Raw genomic sequence first — 21,559 nt, 5'->3', positions numbered from 1 at the left:
TCAAGCAAAACTAGCAGATTTCGGGTTGTCTAAAGTTATGGATATAGGTCAATCCCATGTGAGCTCAGAAGTGAGAGGAACGTTTGGTTATGTCAACCCTGAGTACCGTAGAAACCGCCGCGTGAATGCATCTGGTGACGTTTACAGTTTTGGTATAGTACTTCTACAACTTTTGTCGGGGCAGAGGGTGCTTAATATGAATCTTCACACACCACTGCCTCTAAGTAAAATGGTAACAACGATCTCCATTAAGTTTATAGTAGATGTCCATCCTTCCTATTTACTAAGATCCCAAATGGAATTTTTTCTCACTTCTCAGGCAAGAAAACTCACCAGAGATGGGGGCATAAGCAAATTTGCAGACCCGAAACTTAACGGGGAGTACTCGTTAGAAGCTTTTGACATCGTGCTCAAGCTAGCTTTGTCATGCATAGGGATAAAGCAGGAAAGGCCATCCATGGAACAAGCTGTAGTAAGACTACATAAAGCACTTCATATCACAATACAAGCAAAGCCAGTTGCATCCCGTGGAACGATCGTATACTAAAGTTTTAAAGAGGAAACACGAGACATTAAGTCTTCATGTTTGTAGAGATTTTAGCATTTATCTTATTAAAAAAGATGGACAAAGAATCGTACAACAAAGTAGTAGATGTTTATACATGATATTGCAATACAACTTGAGGAATGTGTTTTTACATCAACCGTATTACAGTTTTACGACCTTTATTTCACTCAGCTTCATTAAAAAAGGCAAAAGCTAAGTGGATGCTCTTCAAAAAATCGAGCTGATAAAGCAAGCAAGCAGTGTGGACACTTGCGAGTATTTACATTGATAGATTTCAGGTATGGACAAAGATCGGATCACGAATTACCACACATGAACGAATCGTTCCTGTGGAAGAACTGGGGTCACTGAAGCTGAGGGGTTGTTCTTTTCATAGAACTGGTGCAGAATCTTGATGATTGCATGGGCCTTTTTGCGAGCTCGAGATGTGCCTTCACTAAGTTGGGAATACAAGGATCTCCTAAGAGAAGGAATCTTCACCAATCGAGCAACGACATTGAGACCGCCATTGACACACAGAGCCAACAACATGGAAACGCAGTACTCCTTAGTTGTCTTAGAAGTGGAGGTATTTAGAATCTCCACTAACAACTGCAAGCCTCCACGATGCAAAATAAAGACCGTGCCGTCGATTTTCTCAGCTAGAGTAGCTAAAATTGCTAGAGAATCAGTAATAAGATCTTCCCTTTCCGAATCTCTCAAAAGATTCAGCAACAAAGGAACAACCCCAGATGCAAGAACCCTCCAATAGTTCCTGGGATGCACTAGAAGCCCGGAAATCGCAATCAATGCATTCCTTTTGTAATGATGGTTTTCATTCTTAATCAAGTCTACTAATCCTGGAATAGCATCGGGATTTTCACCAATCAAAGCTCTGTTTTCCTCAACTGAAGCAAGATAAAACAACGTAACAGCAGCGTGTTGTTCAGTTTCAATCTTGAGTCCCTTCCTTAAAGCATGGACGATCAAATCCAACCCTCCGTTCTCCGCCATAACACCTTTGCCTTTTGAATGCTTTGAAAGATTCAAGAGGGCAGCAATGGAGTTTTCTTGAGTGTTGGGATCTTCAAACAACAAAAGCTTCAATAAAAGTGAGATCGTGCCGGATTCAACCAAACAAGACCTGTTAAAAATGCTTGTTTTCGTAAGAACCCAAGCCTCGAACGCCGCCTTGTTCATCTCTTCACCACTTCCATTGATAAGTTTGTTAAAAAGAAAACCAGCCAATATCTTTACAGCTCCTTCTTCTGCTAAACTCCCCGCCATGGCCGTCCTCTAAATATCCCGATTCTTTCCGCTGGATACAACGATTGGGACGCTGTTTTCAGCACAATATTGTTGGATCATCCTTTTCAAGACGAGATTGGGAACCAATCCCGTACTAGTAAGCTTCTCGCCGGTCTTGGGACAAGTTGTACTCCCCGAACTGAGCCATTTTAAAATCGAACAACGATCGTAGGTGTGCCCCGATGATAAAGTCACTGGATCAGACATCATTTCTAATGAAATCGGACACTTGAGATCATCAACGTTGATCCCTTTAAAACCTTCGCTGCTGCTGTTGTTATATTGGCCATTGAGATGTTGACTTTCGAAGTCAACGCTGTCAAACATTACGCGTCTGCAATAGATCATGAATCCCATTAAACTACTCAGAAGCTCTAATTTTCTTTCCTTCCCTCCGTTGGAAAACTCAGACCCGATTTCTGAATCCAAGAATTTCACTTCCTTATTACAACTGCTCCATTCATGAATCCCGAGATGGTTCAAGATCCACCTGATTTCAATCGGGTCGGGTGCGTTTCCTTCCTCGAAATGGTTCAGGATTCGCATGAGATCTTGCACGGCCTTTTCATCTTCGGGGTCGGGCTCGAATGCTGCTTTCCTAGCTTGCCTTACGATTAACTCAACCAAATCCTTGGCTTCATTCGAAATGACTACCGTTGAAAGAGGAAAAACATCCAGACTCGTCGCCAGGCCCCGGAATACGATCCGGAATCGGTTCGCAACCCGATCCGAATTCAGCAGCATCCACGCTCGAGCCCCGTTGCGAGTGCAGTCTTCCAGAAGGTACCGAATTTTCTGGAGAGACGGATGGAGCTCGGACAAGCTGAGGATGACCGAGTCAGGTAGATCCGACTCCGTATCTCGGATCTCCCGGAAGAAAATAAGAAGGTTCGTGATTTGACGAAACGTTTCACGAGCATTTCTCTTGTTTACGGAGAAAAACTTGGATTTGCAACTGCAAATGTCTCCACCGAGATCGATAAGCGAGTCCAGGAGAGTTAATGGAGAAATAGAATCGCAAGGATGGATAACCGGGTACGTTAGAATCCGACGACCCGACCCGCTCTTATTTTGGATCATTTACCCGATAATTTAAAAGAAACAGAGGAGAGATTGAAACAAAAAGCTTGACTTTGAAGTTTAGCTTTTGGATTTTGGGTTATGCTTTTAGGTATATTATATATAGAAGAAAAGTGGTTCGACACGTGTAAGAAGATTACTTGATGAGAGGGTTTTGGAGGTAGATGGCACGTGCAGATGTTGGAGATTGGGGAAAGAAGTGTGGATAAGCAAATGGCTACTTGACGCGTGTTCGTAAAATATGGAACGAAAGTACGTGAAGAGAGGGAGCCGACATAGGGTGGCAAATATAACGTGAAATTATTGTGAATCCTAAGTACCAATTATTAACATTTAGATACCAAACTTAAAAGCTCAGTTGGTAGAGCACAAGGTTCTTAATCTTGAGGTCGTGGGATCGAGTCTCATGGAAGACATTTTATAATTTGGAGGTCTTCTACGGAAGCTGCTCTCAACCTAGTATTGGGGGCAGTCTACTATCTTACCTCCCCTTTACCCCATTACATATAGGAACAAGGGACAACCAACCAATAATCATACAAGAAAAATGTTAAAAATATAATTAAAATACTTGAATAAAAGATTAGATACAAACAAATATAATTTTATTGGCAAACAAACTACAAAAAATATATCAAACTATTAAAAGACCACCAACAAACCATAAATCATAATTGAGTGACGTAAGAAAAATATCAACGAGCACAAATCGTGTATTCAAATCCAATATGAGTGTCTAAAGCAAGAAATAGCAACATAATAACAAATATACATTATCTGATCAGTCGTGACAATATCAAATATAATCCTAAGAAAAAATATATACTAAAACAATTACTAAAAGATAAAAACATACCAAAATACGTACATTGTTATTAAAAACTAAAAAAGAAAAAGAAAAAATGTGATATAGGAAAGTAAAATAAAAACAAGACTAGTGTCGTTGTCTATTTATCATGAATAAAGAAAGAAGAAAAAAATGACTCTAGGGTTGTTTTAGAGCTAAAAACTCTCACTTTAACTTTAAAAATATATATTTATCTTACAAGATATGATAATATATAAATTAAGATATTTTAATTCTTATTTTATTTGATAAAATGAGAATTTAATTGGAAAAACATAAGGAGGGATATTATGGTAAGTATCCCAATATATATATATATATATAAAGTGATAATTATACAATTATTTTATTTAATCAAAAAAATTTCACTCTAAATTTGATTTAATCCAAAGTTATATTTTAAAAAAATAATTTAACCCGACTCAAACCTGAATTAAAAAAAAGTAATCGTATACAATCGAATCAAACTAAAATTCATCAGGTTCAAGTATCATATTCATAATTCATCCCTATCTATCATTTTAATATTTATGAATGTTTAAATTCTTATATTTGAAGCAGTTCTTTATGTTCATGTTGAGACTAGGGTTGTAAATGAGACGAGACAGATTGCGAGCTACTCGAGATCGACTCAGTCAAGGCTCGATAAATACTTAGATCAAATGGACTCGACTTGAACTCGATCTCGACTCGAATTCTTAACGAGCCAAAACGAGCTACTTGATACTTGACTCGAAAAACTCGTGAGTAGCTCGAAAATATAATATATTAAGATTTTATTTTTAAAAATTAAATTATTAATAATATTAACATTTATGTGTTGATTTTTTTTAAAAAAAATAAAATAAGACTTTCATGTATTTAAGGTTCAGGTTCGAGTTTGAGAATTCAATCTTGATAAGTTTAAGATTTTTTTTTCATTTCGAGCTGCTCACGAGCTTCAGTTCAGAATTTCGAGTTCGAGTCGAGTTTAAAAATTTAAAGCTCGCGAGTTTTCAAGTCGAGTCGAGTCGAACTCCATTTTTAGAGTTTTCGAGTCGAGTCGAGCTCAACAATACTCAAACTCGACTCGACTCGACTCGTTTACACCCCTAATTGAGACAGATTTGTTAAACATATAAATGACCTCTTTTATAAGTTACTTTACTTTTTCAAGTTAAATCATAAATATATTATTATTTAATTTAGAGTATCAGAAAATAACTTTTAAGATGATGTTTATTTTAGCTCTCAGATTTGTTTTTTTGGATTAATTATGAAATAAAAACAATGATTCATAAAGAAAATGTTACAGAACATTGACGTATCGTAATTATTGTGTTTCTTTCATTAAAAAATAACTTTTTAAAAAATAGTAAACAAAAAAATACTTTATACAAAAACAAACACTAAAAGTCATAAATATTTTCAGAAAAAAATTATTTTTCAAAAGATGCTTTTAATAATTAATATATATTATCTATGGATAGCATGATTGAAATAAATATCTTTCACATGGCCATTGCTGCCTTCTTCCATTCCCCCTTTAAAATAAGGAATACTGGAAGATAACAGGGGAAAAATGGAATGGCAACTTGCATGAAAGGGGCAATTACTCCATAGTCAGTGAAGCAGGTAAGCTAACAAAAGTTGTGCTGAAGTCTATACACCACTAGTCAAAGGTAAAATTACAGCATAACCAAACATTGGCAAATTACAACTCAACTAATCGAAGACTCTTCTAACGCAATTTTCGTAAATTCCCTTCGACCAATCTCATCTAATCATGTCCTCTCTATCTTTGAAAAAGTTCCAGTCTCCGAGAAGTAAGTACTCTGAGTTCCACTGCCAAGCTGATGTGCATGAGCTTGAGGATTTGTCAGCTCAATCCCCTGTTGAACAAATCATTACCACACTTGCAAAATACTAAGACTTTCACAAACCCTCTCCTGCTCTCCATCAGCTATAGAGAAAACTGACTTACAGTTCTAAATTTTAGAAAGATCAAAATTACATCTAGACATAGCGAAGGACAGCCACGTATAAGAAGATAGAATACAGGAACATCACTCAGGCTAAAAGATAATCCTCTAAAATGCACTCCTACCCGACCCCGACCCCGAGCCACTCTTCTTTAGATGCACCTCCGAAGCCATGCACTTTCTTATTATTGAAGTCAAAAGGAAAAACAAATAGTTCATCTGGATTTTCCTGTGATGTCACCTCTGCTTCAAGCACAGCCTTTAGCTAAACATTACCGATTTTAAGTCCTAGACGCTAAACCCTTTCTTGCACATAGTAAAAGATGTGTAGGTGAACTTCTCAAGTCTTTCCTATGTCAAATTAAATGCAACAGAATAGTGGCCTCCCTTCAGTTCATTTTCAAATTAGAATAAGCTATAATTACCTGCACAGGCGTGAATGCCAAACTTGAAGTCAGCCCAGAGGTAGCACCACTGCTTCCGTAACTCTTTTCCTTGAACCTGAAGTAAAGGAAAGAAGAGTATCACAAAGGTGATCAACATGCAAGGTTGGATTTGGAAACTAGCAGAAAATTTACTGAATTAAGCTAACTGATCAAGGGGGAAAAAATAAAGGAAAAACCTACTTCTTAGCAACTTTGGCTGCAAGTTTGCTCTGACCAACTGAAACACGTAGTTTGCCACTCCCTGCCTGACCAAGCATTCCATAACCTTCACCTAGCCCATCACCTAATATCAAAAGGTAAAAGAACAGTTAGAAAATCGTGGGAAATAGGCTATTGTTCTTTTTCATTGATAAATGAAAAATAGGTTCTTGGTCCTCAAATTAAACGACTAAAATTCCCACCTAGAAAATGCTAAAAGGAATTAACTCATCATGAGGCATATTCAGAACAAAACATTTCATGATCAGAGATTGCAAGCCTATCGAAGACCAAACACATGGTTTTCTACTTTCAAATACAATATTTAGAAAAAGTTGATTCTTCAGAAATTGGAAAAATTGAAGTTTTACCTAAAGAGCTTTCCTCCGGTACACCAAATTGCATCCTGTTTGCCAGCTTCCTCATGTCTGTTATAGCATACCTAAAAAAAATACATAGATACATGCTTGTCAGATAAGCAAGGTGCACAACGCACAAACAAATTACTACCAATTTTTTTAAAAAAAAAGAGAGGCTAAAGTCATCAAAATAAAAGAACTACCTCTCTTTCATCTTCCTTAAGCGACGACCACCCCTCTTTTTCTTAGGTTCGGAATCAGGAACAGGAAGCGGTTTAGGCTGCTTTGCAGGAGGTGGTTCTTGCCATTTTTCAATTTTCTTATGAATCTCTTCCTTTAAAGTTTTTCCAGCATTACCTGATGGGTCTCCTCTAGTAGAATCTATACGTGCTGCAAGTGTTGCTTTTGAAGCCAAGAGACGGCAAGCACGACTCCTCAAAGCAGGGGGTGTAGTTTGAAAAATCTCAGTCTGTTCAATATAACCAACACGAAATTGGGAGGTTGCAGTGGAAAACCCTGCAAGGGTCTTTTTCTTTGCACCAAGCAGCTGAACATTACAAGCAGGCATCTTAGCTAATGCTGAAAGACCACCAGCAGTACCCATAAGTTTAGCAGCAACAGCACTCCCGACAATGGTAGAAAGATTTGGTGCAATATATCCCATTCTGCTTTCTACAAAATCAAGAACCTTTTTCTTTGCTGCATCCAGAGTAAGCGCACGATCACATGCATCAATAGTTTTTTGAAGAACGTCTTCAGGAAGTGGCTTGCCACTAGTAGTCGATGCTGTAACTGAAACAACCATAATGATGGCTGACGGCAAAAGCCCTTCCAAATCAACCAGGGTTAAATCCACCTCATTCCCAATCTTTTTCACCACACGAGCATAATCGATCGGATGATGTACAAGAGATTCAAGCTCAGGAAACTTCAAACGGTACTTGTCACGAATGAAATTATGGATGATAATAATCTCATTTTCAATATCAACCGAGAGCCCATTACATTCCACGATCAGCTGATACTCAGGATCATCTTCCAGCACCATTCCCCGATTCGATACACCAGAACCCTTCTCAAGCGCCTCTTCCACTTTCTGCAGCATGGTAAAAGAACTAGGAATGGGAATAGTGAATTCACAAACTCAAGCACACAAAGATTCCATAAATCTTTTCCACACACACACACACACACATATATTATAAAGCAATCAAATATGGGAAAATATAAAGATTCAATAACTAACTAGAAAACAAAAGCAACGGCTACGACATGAAACAAACCTGCATTATATCAATGTATCTCTGACTTTTTTGTAATTTGGAAACACTGTCCAGATCATCGTAGTTAAGGTTTTCGATATCCGCCAGGTCACCATCAATATCTTCTTCCATGTTCGTGACATCGTCATTTGTTTCTTCCTACGAGAATGATATGAACATCAAGGCCAAAATGATTATAGAATTTAAAAAAAAAACTGAAATTCAAAAAGGAAAAGAGAAGTATAGTTTCAATTTACGAGAACATCAGCTTCGTTGTCTGATAATTCATCAAGATCCGCAAGGAATGAATCAGATAAAGTCGCCTGAAAATCATAACGCGGTATAAGAACGGACAATAGAATGCAATTATTTTGTCGGAAAGAAAAATAGAGTTATTAGACAGACTATAAAAAACAGAATGGAAACTACAAGAAAAAAACTAACCATCTGGAGCTTTTGCGAGGAATCTTCTAGGGTTTGAACCCTAAATCAAAGAGGATAAACGACAACAAACAGCAAATTGAAATTTCCCGGTTAGAAGAATGAAGAAACCCTAATCTAGGGAAAAGGACCAAAATTCAAGGAAAAGGGAATAGATATGCTTTGATTGATAGGGGAAATATTATGAGGAGAACTTCTTGAATATTGAATGGGCTGGATTTCCCAGCTCCTTCAATAAATTTGTATGTTGGGCCTATGTCATTTATGCTTTGACCCTCCGTTTTCTCTTTTGGCACCATCAGTATTAATTTTTAGGGTAAACTAGTATTTAGTTGACCAATTATTCTTGTGGTTATGTTTTGGTCACTCAATTTTTTTTAAATCATACGTAAATTACGTTTTGGTTCCATATGTTCCATTATTTATTTATTAAATAAGATTCCTTTTAAAATCATATGTCTTTACTCGAATTCAAAACTTTTAGAAAGAACAACATTCTCTTTTATCGTTGATGGGTTCATTCAAGTTTGTTCTTTAATATTATGTAAACTTATCTACTTCCTAATGATGGATTGTAGGAACCAAAATGGAAAATTTGAGAGTTCTTTAATATTTAGAATCAACCGTATGTGATATACAAATATTGTAATTAATATATAGTATGATATTTGAGATATGATTTGCTTGGTTACCATGTTGGATTTCCAAAATGAGTGACGATTTACATATTTTTTTTGTGGCTTGGTGCCAAATTTAAGGATCATTATCATGAATTAAGGGTAAAAAAGATTAATTTTACAAACGAAATTAAAAATTATCATATGTCTCATTTATTTGTTTTTTCGGTCTTTTTATACATCTAGGGTAAATACAAGACATTATTTGTTCAAAGACTCTTAACTAATTGATAATGAACACTCATACTCCTATCAGTGTTCAAATCTGTGACATCTAGGTAAAATAATGAATCACTTAACCACCAATATTGATTGATTCTTGTTGTTTTTTCAGTTAAATACAGCTAATAACATATAATATAGTTTGATATTCTAAAGGTTGAAATTATCTTTAAAATTACTATCCATGAAAATAAATCATTTGGTTTAAGATTATATTTCTCCTTAATATAAACAACATTATATAGTATAATCTTATACATTGAAAGACAAACAAAAATTTTCTGCACTCAATATCGTAATATTATTTTTTATATCATATTATATCTCATATATAAATAAACATAATATTCATAAAAATTATTTAAAAATAAAGTTTTAATATACTAGTTATATTGATAACATATTAGATATATTTTTAAAAAAATTTAAATAATATAAGAGAAATAGTTTTATAAAATTTTAAGTAAATATTTTTAATTTAATTATAAAAATTTAACTTATAAGATAAAATTATATCATAAAGACAATGTGATAAAATTTATTTTTAATTAATCTTATAATTTCCTAACCAAACATTATCATCTTATACTTGTGTCAAAATAAACCAAACAAGATAATCTAACCAGATTGATAGTGTGATAAGTAATGTTACATTCCAATAATCTTATTCTTCAAGATAATCTTATATTTTGTGAACTAAACATACCCTAAGGGTGTGTTTGGTTGGGGGAATGTGAGATTCCCATGGGAATGGAATCCACATTCTCCCGTTTGGTTGGCCGGAAATGTCATTCCTGGTAATCTTACATTACCAATAGTGGATTTTTTGGGTATATTACCGGAAATGTCATTACCTCCCTTTCCTTAGGTATTGTTGGATTACCGGCGTTTTGGACTAAAATGCCCTTAATTTTTTTTATTTCAAAAATATCATTATTCTGTTATTGAATAATAAAAATTCTACGAAGGTTAAATTACCAATTTATCCTTAAACTATTTTAGATTTACAAAAAAAAATCTATAATTAAAATTTTATATGAATTTCAGGGGATAAAATAAAATTTTACCATTTCATTAAACTTTTTTATATTTTCAATTTTGTAAAAATCATTATATGAATTTTATGAATTTAAATTTTTTAAAGAAAATATATAAATATTTTCCAACTTGTTAAAAAACAAATATATAATAAGGACAATTTGGTCAAATATACATTCCAATAATCTTTTATTCCTTTAACCAAACACGGTAATCTTACATTCCTGCTAAACCAACCAAACATAAAATACAACATTCCCAGTAATATTATTCTCTGGTAATCTTTTATTCTCACTGGTAATCTTACATTCCGTGAACCAAACACACCCTAAGAGTAAGAGTAAGGTACATTAGATGTTACTTAATCATATATAAATACTCTTTCAAGTCGACAACCTTTCACATGTTACAAAATTATCATTAAACTTCTAAAATAACTATAAAATGATTATTAATTTTTATCAAATTATTATAAATTGATCTTTAAACTTTTTTTAAAGAGAGTTTTGTATTAAAAATCGAAATACAAAACACGACAACAGCATGGGGTTCATTAAAAAAACCTCCATAAATCTATTCCGAGGAAAATGAGTACACCATTTGATGTCAATACAGCAAAACAGTTGCCATAATAAAACGTATCAAACTTAGCGCTACAAAAGCACAACCATAGGATAAAACACTAACCGTTCCCGTCAAGGATAAAAAACATACATCTAATGCTCAAACCAACACAAAAGCAGGACCCTGCATTACAAGAAAGCAGCCTGCAAAACTAATTACCACACAGACCTCCCAATTATTAGCACAACAGCCTTCAACAAAAATCAAAAACATGAGACTACTACATAGGCCGCATTCCTAAAATCCACGATCAACTACGCAGCTTAGTTGCAACGGAGAGACAGCTTGAACCAAAAAAGCTGGATCACACAAGTCATAGCAGGAACTCAGCAGCCAAGAATACGCACCAGGGCAGAAACGCAGTTAGTCCACCGTAGACCGTAGTAACAACAAAACAATTATACTCTGCTACCTCACAACATCAGTGCTCCAATAAAACTGCAGCAAACCACGAGGTCTGCAACTTGAGCTTCCATTGACAGCAGCGCAGCCCAATCCCAAGCTAGACGAGTGGCTCACACAAAAACAACCAAGAAGCCCTCTACACTATCGCCTTTTTTGCTAGCATATCAGCTTCTACATTGCATCGCCTCGGAATGGATTTAACCAAAATATTCTCCCTCAAAGACGCACACGATAACCTCTGTATCACTGATTCCCAATCTTTAGGGGTCTTTAGTGGATTCGAAATTGCACCAGGGCAGAAACGCAGTTAGTCCACCGTAGACCGTAGTAACAACAAAACAATTATACTCTGCTACCTCACAACATCAGTGCTCCAATAAAACTGCAGCAAACCACGAGGTCTGCAACTTGAGCTTCCATTGACAGCAGCGCAGCCCAATCCCAAGCTAGACGAGTGGCTCACACAAAAACAACCAAGAAGCCCTCTACACTATCGCCTTTTTTGCTAGCATATCAGCTTCTACATTGCATCGTCTCGGAATGGATTTAACCAAAATATTCTCCCTCAAAGACGCACACGATAACCTCTGTATCACTGATTCCCAATCTTTAGGGGTCTTTAGTGGATTCGAAATCCACTCCACCACCTTTTCTCAATCACTCTCAACAATTAGGTCAAACACCCCATATCATACTAACCCTAAAAAAGTATTCAGAGCATGTTCAATAGCCAAAGTCTCTGCCAACACAGGGGAACCAGACCCATTTGGGATCAAGAAATTTACAATGGTCTTACCAGCGCTATCCCGGAGCAGCACACCGATTCCCCCAGCACTACTGACCGCCTTCATAGCACCATCTACATTAAACTTCAATTTCTCATCCAGAGGAGGCTGCCAAGCTACAGGACGAATTTTCCCCACCCGAGCCGGATTAAAAGCATCTGCTATAGTTAGATCAACACCCAATTCCTCTAAACGAAAAGGGGCGCTGGGGAATTTGTCTAAAAACCAACTGGCCACTCTAAACTTGGCAAGGAAGATCATTTGGTGTAAGTCTATCAACTTCCCATTAAAAATCAGATCATTTCGGAAGGGTCATTTTAGTACAAAATAAATCCTAAAGTTATACAAAAAAATTATCAAATTGTTGATAAAAATGCTGGCCACTCTAGTACAAAATAATTCCTAAATTTATCAACAAAAAAAAAAAAAAAAGTTAAAGGGTCACTTTTAACCTTGTAGTATATTCAATTTATCATTTTCGTCCATATCTTATTTTCGCATTAATTTAACTCTCAAAGTTGCTCAATTGCATCATTCTATATCCTACCCCTCACTTAAAATCCTAAATTGAGAGTTTTAAGTTTTAGATTAAGATTTAGGATTTAGATTTAGAGGTTATAGTTTAGGGTTTAGGGTTATCAATTTAGGGTTTTAAGTTAGGGGTAAGGTATAAAATGATGCAATTAAACAACTTTGAGAGCTAAATTGATGCGAAAATATGATATTGGTGAAAAAAATAAATTAGTCTACTATAGGGGCAAAAATGATCCTTACGCCAAAATATTATTATTCTAACATTATAAAAGGCCATTTTATATATGTTTAAAAAATTTAATGATATTTTTATAACATTTGAAAGATTGTTGATAAAAATATCATTTTTAAATAATTTAATAATTTCTAATATATTTTATCCTAATAACGATAACGATAAAAGAAATACAACAGAAAATTAAAATTATTTGTAAAGAATCAACAATCAGTTGGTCTAATAGGATGAGACACTAGATTCATTAAGTAACGGCAAAGATTAGAGCAAATTGAGTTTAGAGGGTTATCCTTACAATGAGCCTCTATAAAATCTTATATGAATTAGTAGATCAATAGATTATATAGCAATGATTAATTCACAAAAATATTTGTAACAAAATTCTAACATCAATATATTAAAGTAATAATTTTAAGAAATAAATATTTAATAATTATGACATGTTATAGTCCAAAAGATATGCATGATGTACAATAATATTAGGAGTGGAATAGTATTCCACTTATATAATATGTGAAAAGAATAAAAGATATGGTGAAATTCCAAAAGGAAGAGGATGATGGATGGATGAGTTGACATGGTTGGCGAGATATCGGCTTTGGGTTTCATACTTACATTTGGAATTTGAGTGCAAATCTTAAAAATGATGACGAGGTTCCAGGTGAATGACAAAAAAGTAGTTAAGTAGAGTGTGTTGAGAGCACCATCTGCATGCAAATGCAATGATGCAGCTGTTGTTCATCTTTTAATTATTGAAAACCTGTAAGTTTCCACGATGACGACGACTGATAAAAAGTTCAAATTATATTATTCCCCACCACCGATGCCTGGGAATCAACTCTTCCACTGACTGCTCTTTTTTGGTCGGCAAAATACCAGGGCCCCTCACCATGGGTCGATTGGCTCTAAATAACAGGGTCCCTCACCATGGGTTCATTGCCTCTTGCCACTTCATTTTTGGTCGGTTTCTATTTCCTTTAACTGTGCCCTTTAAATTTCCTTTGTGTTCACATGAAATGAGGTATTCTTCTCCTCCTCCTTATTAATGTGTGCGTTAAAGGATGTGTAAAAAAATTATCCGATTGATTTGATCTATTGATACAATTTAAAAAATTTAATTGAACATTTAAATAAATAAATAATTAAATTATATATAGATCGTTTAATTCTAATTTTAAATTATCTATAAACAAGATAAAAATTATATCTTTGGAGTTTGACAATCTTTAACCCAACAAGCGAGTAACTCACTAAGCCTCTAGTCCGGTAAAAATTAAGATGCTTCATTGTTTATCGTGAGTGAATATTTTTTTATATAATTTGTGGTGAATACAATATAATATTTGTTTAAAACTTTTCTTAATCATTAATATGCACACACAACATATAAATATAATTATTCGAATTCGAATCTTCTAAAAATAGCAACATTTTTTTCTTTACCATTAAGATTACTCAATGAACTTTATTACGTGTGACTAATTGGGTATATATATAGTAGAGGTATGTTGATCGTTGGATAAAGTCATTAGATGTAAAAATTAAATCTGTTTTTTTATTATCTAATTAAGTGTTATGTTTGAGTTTGGATATCATAATATCTGAATATTGAATCATAATGTATCATCATCATTATGGTCTATTCAATTAAACTTATGTTATGTAATTATTGAGTGGTTCTGCTGTGCAATAATTAATTTAACGTTAATTTAGTGTAATTTTTAATTTAAAATGTTATCTTATTTAACTTAGAAAATTATATAGATTTATAACATTTTCGATTATAACAAAAATGTTACATTAGTTTTAGGATTTATATATGAAAATGTTATACAATTTGTAATAATTTCGGTTGCAATAAAAAATATAATGTAAAATGTAACATTTTGGTTCAACATAAAATGTTAACATGTCCAACCTATAAAGTACGCTTTTAAGAACATTTTTTTTATTCCAATTGATTTATACTATTTTTTAACCTTATATGAATAAGTTGTATTTTAGACTCTCAACTCTTTAAAGTGTAAGATTAGTAATCTTAACTCTTTAAAGTATGATATTTTTATTACTCAATCTCGTAACCTCAAAATATAACAGATGTTACAATGCCTAAAAAAATTAGTGATTATCTTACATTATCACCAAAAACATATATCATAAGATATAATGTAAAATACATGAAGAAAATGCACCCTTATTTTATGTAATCATAATCTAAATTTTAATTAATTGGTATATATATTATATATTTGACATGCATTGTATCTTTCTTTTTATAAGAGAAAAGATGAAGATGTTCATGATTGATCTGAAGACTTAACATCAATTAGACAACTAGAATTAAAATAATATTCTTATCGATATAAGTTTGAATATACAAAATATCTATTTAATTTTTTTCAAAATATATGAAAATACCTAAACATATTTGGGTAATTAGTTTACGCGTTGAAGCCTTAAGGCAATACCGAGGCTGCCCACCTTGTCCTCATTCTACTTAGGTGAGAATGATCAATTTGAGATTTGGGTTAGGGATTAAGATATTAGGTTTAGGGATTTAAGTTAGGATTTATTGATTTAGGGGATTGAGACAACAACAAATGTGATGGTCGACAGTGGAGGACCAACGACGAGTGAGTGATCGTTCGACTGTGGTAAAGGCAGCCATTAATGACCGATGACAGTTGATAATGAGATAAAAATGAGAGATTTAAGGGTTATATGTAAATTAATAATATTATTAAGATTTTAGGGTCACTTAAAGAGCTTTTTTTTAACAGTTTTTATTGTATAAACACGTAAAAGTGTAACAAAAAAAACATTAGACACTATTTTTAATAAAAAAATTCTTTAGGTGCCTAAATTTAACTTATGATATAGTTTGAGCACTTATTTTTATATTAAGTCAAAATATAAACTTGACTCGTGTCACGATTTTTTCAGCAATCATTACTGCATATGCACTTAAAAGTGTAATCGAAAAAATGTTAGGCGCCTAAAAGTGTAACGGAGAAAATATTAGACACCTATTTTTAACGAAAAAAAACTTTAGACACCAAAAATTAACTTCAAGTATAGTTTGAACACTTAATTTTTCATTAAGCCAAATAATTAAAATAAATAAATTTAAGTATAAATATCGAATAGAAAACCTATCAAGTGCCAAGCAGTCTCACTCTTTGGGGGTGTTTGGTTCAAGGATTCCCATAGGATGGGAATCCCACAATCCCATGTTTGGTTGGCTAGGAATCTCATTACCGGTAATGTTTTATTACCAATAGTAGATTTTTTGGGGTATATTACCGGGAATGTCATTACCTCCCTTCCCTTAGGTATTGTAACATTACCGGCGTTTTGGACTAAAATACCCTTAAATTTTTATTTTTTTTCAAAAATATCATTCTTCTGTCATTGAATAATAAAATTTCTACGAAGGTTAAATTATAAATCTATCCTTAAATTATTTTAGATTTATAAAAAAAAAGTTTATAATTAAAATTTTATATAAAGTTCAGGGGTTAAAAAAAGTTTTACCCTTTCATTAAACATTTTTTATATTTTTAATTTTGTAAAAAATTTATATAAATATTATGAATTTAATTTTTTAAAGAAAATATATAAATATTTTACAATTTGTAATATTATACAAATATATAATAAGGACAATTTGGTCAAATATACATTCCAATAATATTTTATTCCTTTAACCAAACACGATAATCTTACATTCCTGCTAAACCAACCAAACACAAAATACAACATTCCCAGTAATCCTATTCCCTGGTAATCTTTTATTCCCACTGGTAATCTTACATTCCGTGAACCAAACGCAACCTTAGGTTCAAGCAATTATAGCTGTAAAACGTGTATGAATTATCAAGTGATTAAAAAAATAATATATTTTAACCGAATAAAGCAAGTAATTGATAAGGTTGATGTTTCTTGGTTTCCACCCCACATGCAATGCAATGTCCTTTGCAATAAAAACAGACAAAACAAGAAAAATAAAGGAAAATCTAACACAGTAGGAAGGAACGTCAGCGTCAGCTTAAAATAATTCACAAAACAATTCCTTTATTGCACCAAAACAAACAGCCTTGAGATTCTGCAACTTTTCCCTCTGACATAAAGCAAAAACCAACAATCAAATTAAATTGATTTTTTATTACTATTCGGAACCCTTAATAATCCCAACAAATCATGATTTCGTCCGAATCCCAATTCCAACCCTAATTCAGAACCTTATCATTATTTATTTATTTCGTAATTTGTAAAGAATGACTTCAGTTAATTGACATGCATGATATTGATTCAAAAGTTTTTTTTTTGAATTTGGAATATTATTGTATTAATTATTATTACGATAAATTACATGTTTAGTATATAAACTACTATTTTAATTTTGTCTTGGTACTTCAACTTTATTTATCATACTTAACTTTAATTATAAGTTTTAATTTGATATATCACTATTAAAAATTTTATAAAACTGTTGATGTGGCTTTTTATTTTTTTAAATGATGATATCATGTTATCTTATGGTGATATATTAATATCAATATTGAATTTTTAATGACGGATATCAAAACAAAACAAGAATTAAACGTTATATATGATAAATAATAAAGATTGTTAATTGAAAAATTGTAGTAAAAACAATAAAGATTGTTAATTGGGGAAAAGAAAGAAAAAAGATAAAAAGCAAGACGCAATCAAAAGTCGGGAGCCATAGTCTCCACACGCACAAAACACGCGTCGTTTGCAAGCAGATTCTCTGTACTTATATACGTCATAAATCGGATTTTTCATTTCCCCAAGAAAATAATTTTTTGATATATTAAATATTATTCGGCGAAGGCTGAAAGACCCCAGTCCCCCACAACAAGGCATCTCGCATCTAGTATAAAGCAAGGCCAAATTATAAAGATGGTGTGGCCTCGTTTTCTCTTCTAGTAATCAGTAGCCGCCAACCCAAAGATTATTTTTGGTTTTTTTTTTGTTTTTGTTTTTGTTTTAAATAGGTGTTTCAATGGCAGAAGAGAGCGGTGCCCCTGTAAGTTGCTCGGATTTACCCGTTAAGAGGCCCCGAGAAGAAGAAGAAGAAGAAAACGGGGTGTCATCTGTTGCCATGGAAATGGAAGGCGATACCAATAATACTTCCATTAAAGCTGATGGGATTTCCTCTGTTATCCCTGGATGGTTCTCTGAGATCAGCCCAATGTGGCCTGGTTCGTTTTCTTACAATCCAAATCCACCTTTTGCTTCACTCTGTTTTCTTTCATTTTGGTTCTTTTGTATTTTCCTTTCTGATTTTCGATGTATGTTTTGATCTGTGTATATATTTATGGTTACTTATCTATTTTATATAATGGGTCATTGGAGTTCTGTGTTTTTTCTTTGGCTTTGAACTGTATTTGAATAATAAAATTTCTTTCGTGGTGCTTCTTTGATTGTGTAAGAGATTCGGTCCTTCTAAGGGTAATACTTTGATTTTGAATTCATGTGTTGGTTTGTTTTGAACTTTTTTATCATCATGTTCTACTTCTACTTCGTTTGTGATGCTTATTTTCAAAATCTGTTTCCCCCTTTTATGTTCAGTTCTGGGCTTCTTGTTTGTGTGCAATTCCCTTAATGTGGTGTCTTAGGTATGTATTTAGTTGACATTTTTCATTGAATGTTAGGAGTTTTTGCGTCATTGGCATCTCTGAGTGCATACTGCATACTGCTTGAAGTTTAATTGATTTTGTGATTAAATAGATACACAATTTCCATTTTATTGGTCTCCTTGAACTCCATCCTGCTCGCATGTTGTCACTTATGTGTATCTCTTGATTGCAAGTGTGTATTATTAGTTTAATAGCAAGGTTGATGTTAATCCATTACTGCTCTTTTTGGGTTTATGGGTTCTTTCTCTAGTAGTTATTGTGGAAATTATAGAGTATTGTTTATTTTAGTGAGCATGGGGTTTATATGTGTTTTTCATGGGGTCTGATTCTGTTCCATATCTTAGGCTTTGTAAGTTTCCTTAATTAAGAAAGATGCAAGGATGGAAGTAGCATAAAAATTTACTGAATGATATTAACTTTTTATTTAGTATTTGAGGAGAAAAGTATCTTTAATGTCTTTTTTTTTGTATGAAATATGCAGGAGAGGCACATTCCTTGAAGGTTGAAAAGATCTTATTCCAAGGGAAATCCGATTACCAGAATGTTATGGTCTTTCAGGTATTTCTTGGACTTGGGAAAATATGAATTTTCTTGCTTTCTTTATTTCCCTGCTTAGCTTCTTTAGAATTTTTTTTATGTTTTAGTTTTTAAACATGGTATTTTCTGCAGTCGTCAACATATGGAAAGGTTCTTGTTTTGGATGGTGTGATTCAGCTCACAGAGAGAGATGAATGTGCATATCAAGAAATGATCACTCACCTTCCACTTTGCTCCATTCCAAATCCTAAGAAGGTATTTCAGCTAGTATATTACGGTAATGTTGTGCAGAACTAACAACATTAGATATTAAAGTCGGTATTTATCTGGTTTGAATATTATGAGTTGCTTTATACCCTATTTGCATGTCCCAGTAAACATTTGAAGTGAATTCCTTGCATGTCCCAGTGAATTCTTTTCACTTTTTTCCTTGAGGGGATCCCCGTCACCTGAAGGAACTATTTTGGGGCAATGAACTATTTCTGTTCAATATTTTTTTGGTAGAAGTTGGAAATGCTTTAAATATAATCTGCGTTTTCATTTAGTTTGGCTTCTCTTGGGACTGTGCTTTACCGTACTGTACCTAAGGTCACGCTATTTGACAGGCACTGTTCTCTTCTTTAATTCCCAGTGAGCTGTTTCTTTCAACAGGTTTTGGTTATTGGTGGTGGTGATGGTGGAGTTCTCCGGGAAGTTACTCGTCATTCTTCTGTTGAGCAGATTGACATCTGTGAAATTGACAAAATGGTCGTCGATGTTAGTAATCTCTTCCTTGCCTTCCAAACATTCATGATTCACAATTAGCTGTAATTGATTTTAGTAGACTAACTGGCTAGGAACTTCCAACCTTCCTTTGGTGACTTAGTCTAATAACAATATGCATTTTTGTTTGTGCTAGGTTTCTAAACAATTTTTCCCTGATGTAGCTGTTGGTTACGATGACCCCCGTGTGAAACTTCATATTGGTGATGGTATGGTGAACTTAGTTCTTTGGTTTTGTATACTCTATTACATGATATCAATCATTAATGTCCTTTTGTATTTCAGGAGTTGCATTTTTGAAGGCCGTTCCAGAAGGTACTTATGATGCAGTTATAGTGGACTCTTCTGACCCTATAGGTAATGATTTTTGGTGGAAATTTTGTATTGTTCTTTCTTCTGAATGGTTTGTAATAATTAATATTTGAGAATTGGAACATTGTTTGACATCTCAGGTCCTGCACAAGAGCTCTTTGAGAAGCCCTTTTTTGAATCTGTGGCAAAGGCTCTTCGTCCAGGTGGAGTGATCTGTACTCAAGCAGAAAGTATTTGGCTTCATATGCACATAATCGAGGATATTGTAGCAAACTGCCGCCAAATCTTCAAAGGCTCAGTTAACTATGCATGGACTACTGTTCCTACATACCCAAGGTATCAATGACATTTCCTTCACCCTTTGACGAACTGCTCTTCTTTTTTCATTCCACCCCAATATTTTCTGTGTTGATTTATGTTGTTTGTACCTCTCAAAGTCAACGGAGGACTTTCCTATTTAAACGGGGTTCTTCTTATATGCTACTGCATCATCATGTGATGACTCCGTTGTGCTTGCATAACTGTTACCTAAAGCTGCTTATCATTGAGCTCTTTATTTTGTTACAGTGGGGTGATCGGTTTTATGCTTTGCTCAACCGAGGGGCCTCCAGTTGACTTCAAGCATCCGGTGAATCCTGTAGACAGAGATGATATCTGCTGCAAATCGAAACGACCTCTAAAGTTTTACAACTCCGAGGTGCAACTATGCTCCACTCTAAATTCTTTATAAATGCGTGAAAATAATTTGGTAGTCACCCTTATCCTTTTGCTTGTTTCGGATTGCAGATTCATTCGGCTGCTTTTTGTTTACCATCCTTTGCCAAGAAGGTGATCGAAGCAAAACCTTAGGGGTGAAAATTTTGAAGTTATATCAACAAAATTATAGTTATTGTGGAGGGTAAGTTATCATCCTTTGCTTGATGACCTAATGTAGCAATGAACCTTGGATTTGCACGTTTAGGTTATGCACTTATGTCTCACTTTGGAAGAGAATTTGCGGTAATGATCGTGGAAGGATACTCTATGAGTCTACGAAGTCCACAAGGGATTTATGGTCATTTAGATGAGACATAAATGGCTGTTTCTTGGAATCATTTATCATATTCAAATGTTTGTGTTGTTATCATCTTTTGCAAAATATTCCATGGATGTTTGAGATCATTCTCTTGTGTGTGTTTTTGAAGTATGTGATTGGGATCAAGTTAACTTTGGAGGCTGTATTTTCATGTCATACAACATGTTAAACCAGCTTCTGAAAGATTGTGTCCCCTTACTGCTGATAATCATATTTATGATCTCTGGTATTAGTCTAC

At 33.8% G+C, this 21,559-nt stretch overlaps 2 protein-coding genes and 1 pseudogene across 3 annotated transcripts; 1 reads left to right on the top strand and 2 right to left on the bottom strand.

Moving 5' to 3' along the window:
- Positions 1-133: 133 nt before the first annotated feature.
- LOC120215260 lies at positions 134-2,976 on the bottom strand (annotated as a pseudogene).
- Positions 2,977-5,356: 2,380 nt separating this feature from the next.
- Positions 5,357-8,610, bottom strand: LOC120215258 (U4/U6 small nuclear ribonucleoprotein Prp31 homolog). The gene is made up of 8 exons (XM_039212986.1): positions 8,453-8,610; positions 8,266-8,331; positions 8,030-8,167; positions 6,950-7,842; positions 6,759-6,829; positions 6,370-6,472; positions 6,169-6,244; positions 5,357-5,653 (listed from the first exon to the last, which is right to left on the bottom strand). The coding sequence occupies exons 1-8, from the start codon at positions 8,453-8,455 to the stop codon at positions 5,546-5,548; spliced, it is 1,458 nt and encodes a 485-aa protein (XP_039068917.1). The 5' UTR covers positions 8,456-8,610; the 3' UTR covers positions 5,357-5,545.
- A 9,298-nt stretch (positions 8,611-17,908) lies between these two features.
- Positions 17,909-21,243, top strand: LOC120215255 (spermidine synthase 1). 2 transcript variants are annotated; one of them, XM_039212985.1, is made up of 10 exons: positions 17,909-17,956; positions 17,991-18,197; positions 19,117-19,193; positions 19,305-19,427; positions 19,824-19,928; positions 20,071-20,143; positions 20,220-20,291; positions 20,387-20,582; positions 20,814-20,943; positions 21,033-21,243. In XM_039212985.1, the coding sequence occupies exons 2-10, from the start codon at positions 17,999-18,001 to the stop codon at positions 21,093-21,095; spliced, it is 1,038 nt and encodes a 345-aa protein (XP_039068916.1). In that variant the 5' UTR covers positions 17,909-17,956; positions 17,991-17,998; the 3' UTR covers positions 21,096-21,243. The 2 variants fall into 2 exon arrangements, with proteins under 2 accessions (XP_039068916.1, XP_039068915.1); XM_039212984.1 differs by lacking the exon at positions 17,909-17,956 and having other exon boundaries at positions 17,964-18,197.
- The last annotated feature ends 316 nt before the right edge of the window (positions 21,244-21,559 follow it).

Source organism: Hibiscus syriacus, unplaced genomic scaffold (genome assembly GCF_006381635.1).
Source record: "Hibiscus syriacus cultivar Baekdansim isolate YM2019G1 unplaced genomic scaffold, ASM638163v2 tig00110114_pilon, whole genome shotgun sequence".
Lineage (NCBI taxonomy): Eukaryota > Viridiplantae > Streptophyta > Magnoliopsida > Malvales > Malvaceae > Hibiscus > Hibiscus syriacus.
Note: the sequence above shows the minus strand (reverse complement) of the source record. Positions and strands in the feature narration are given on the sequence as shown.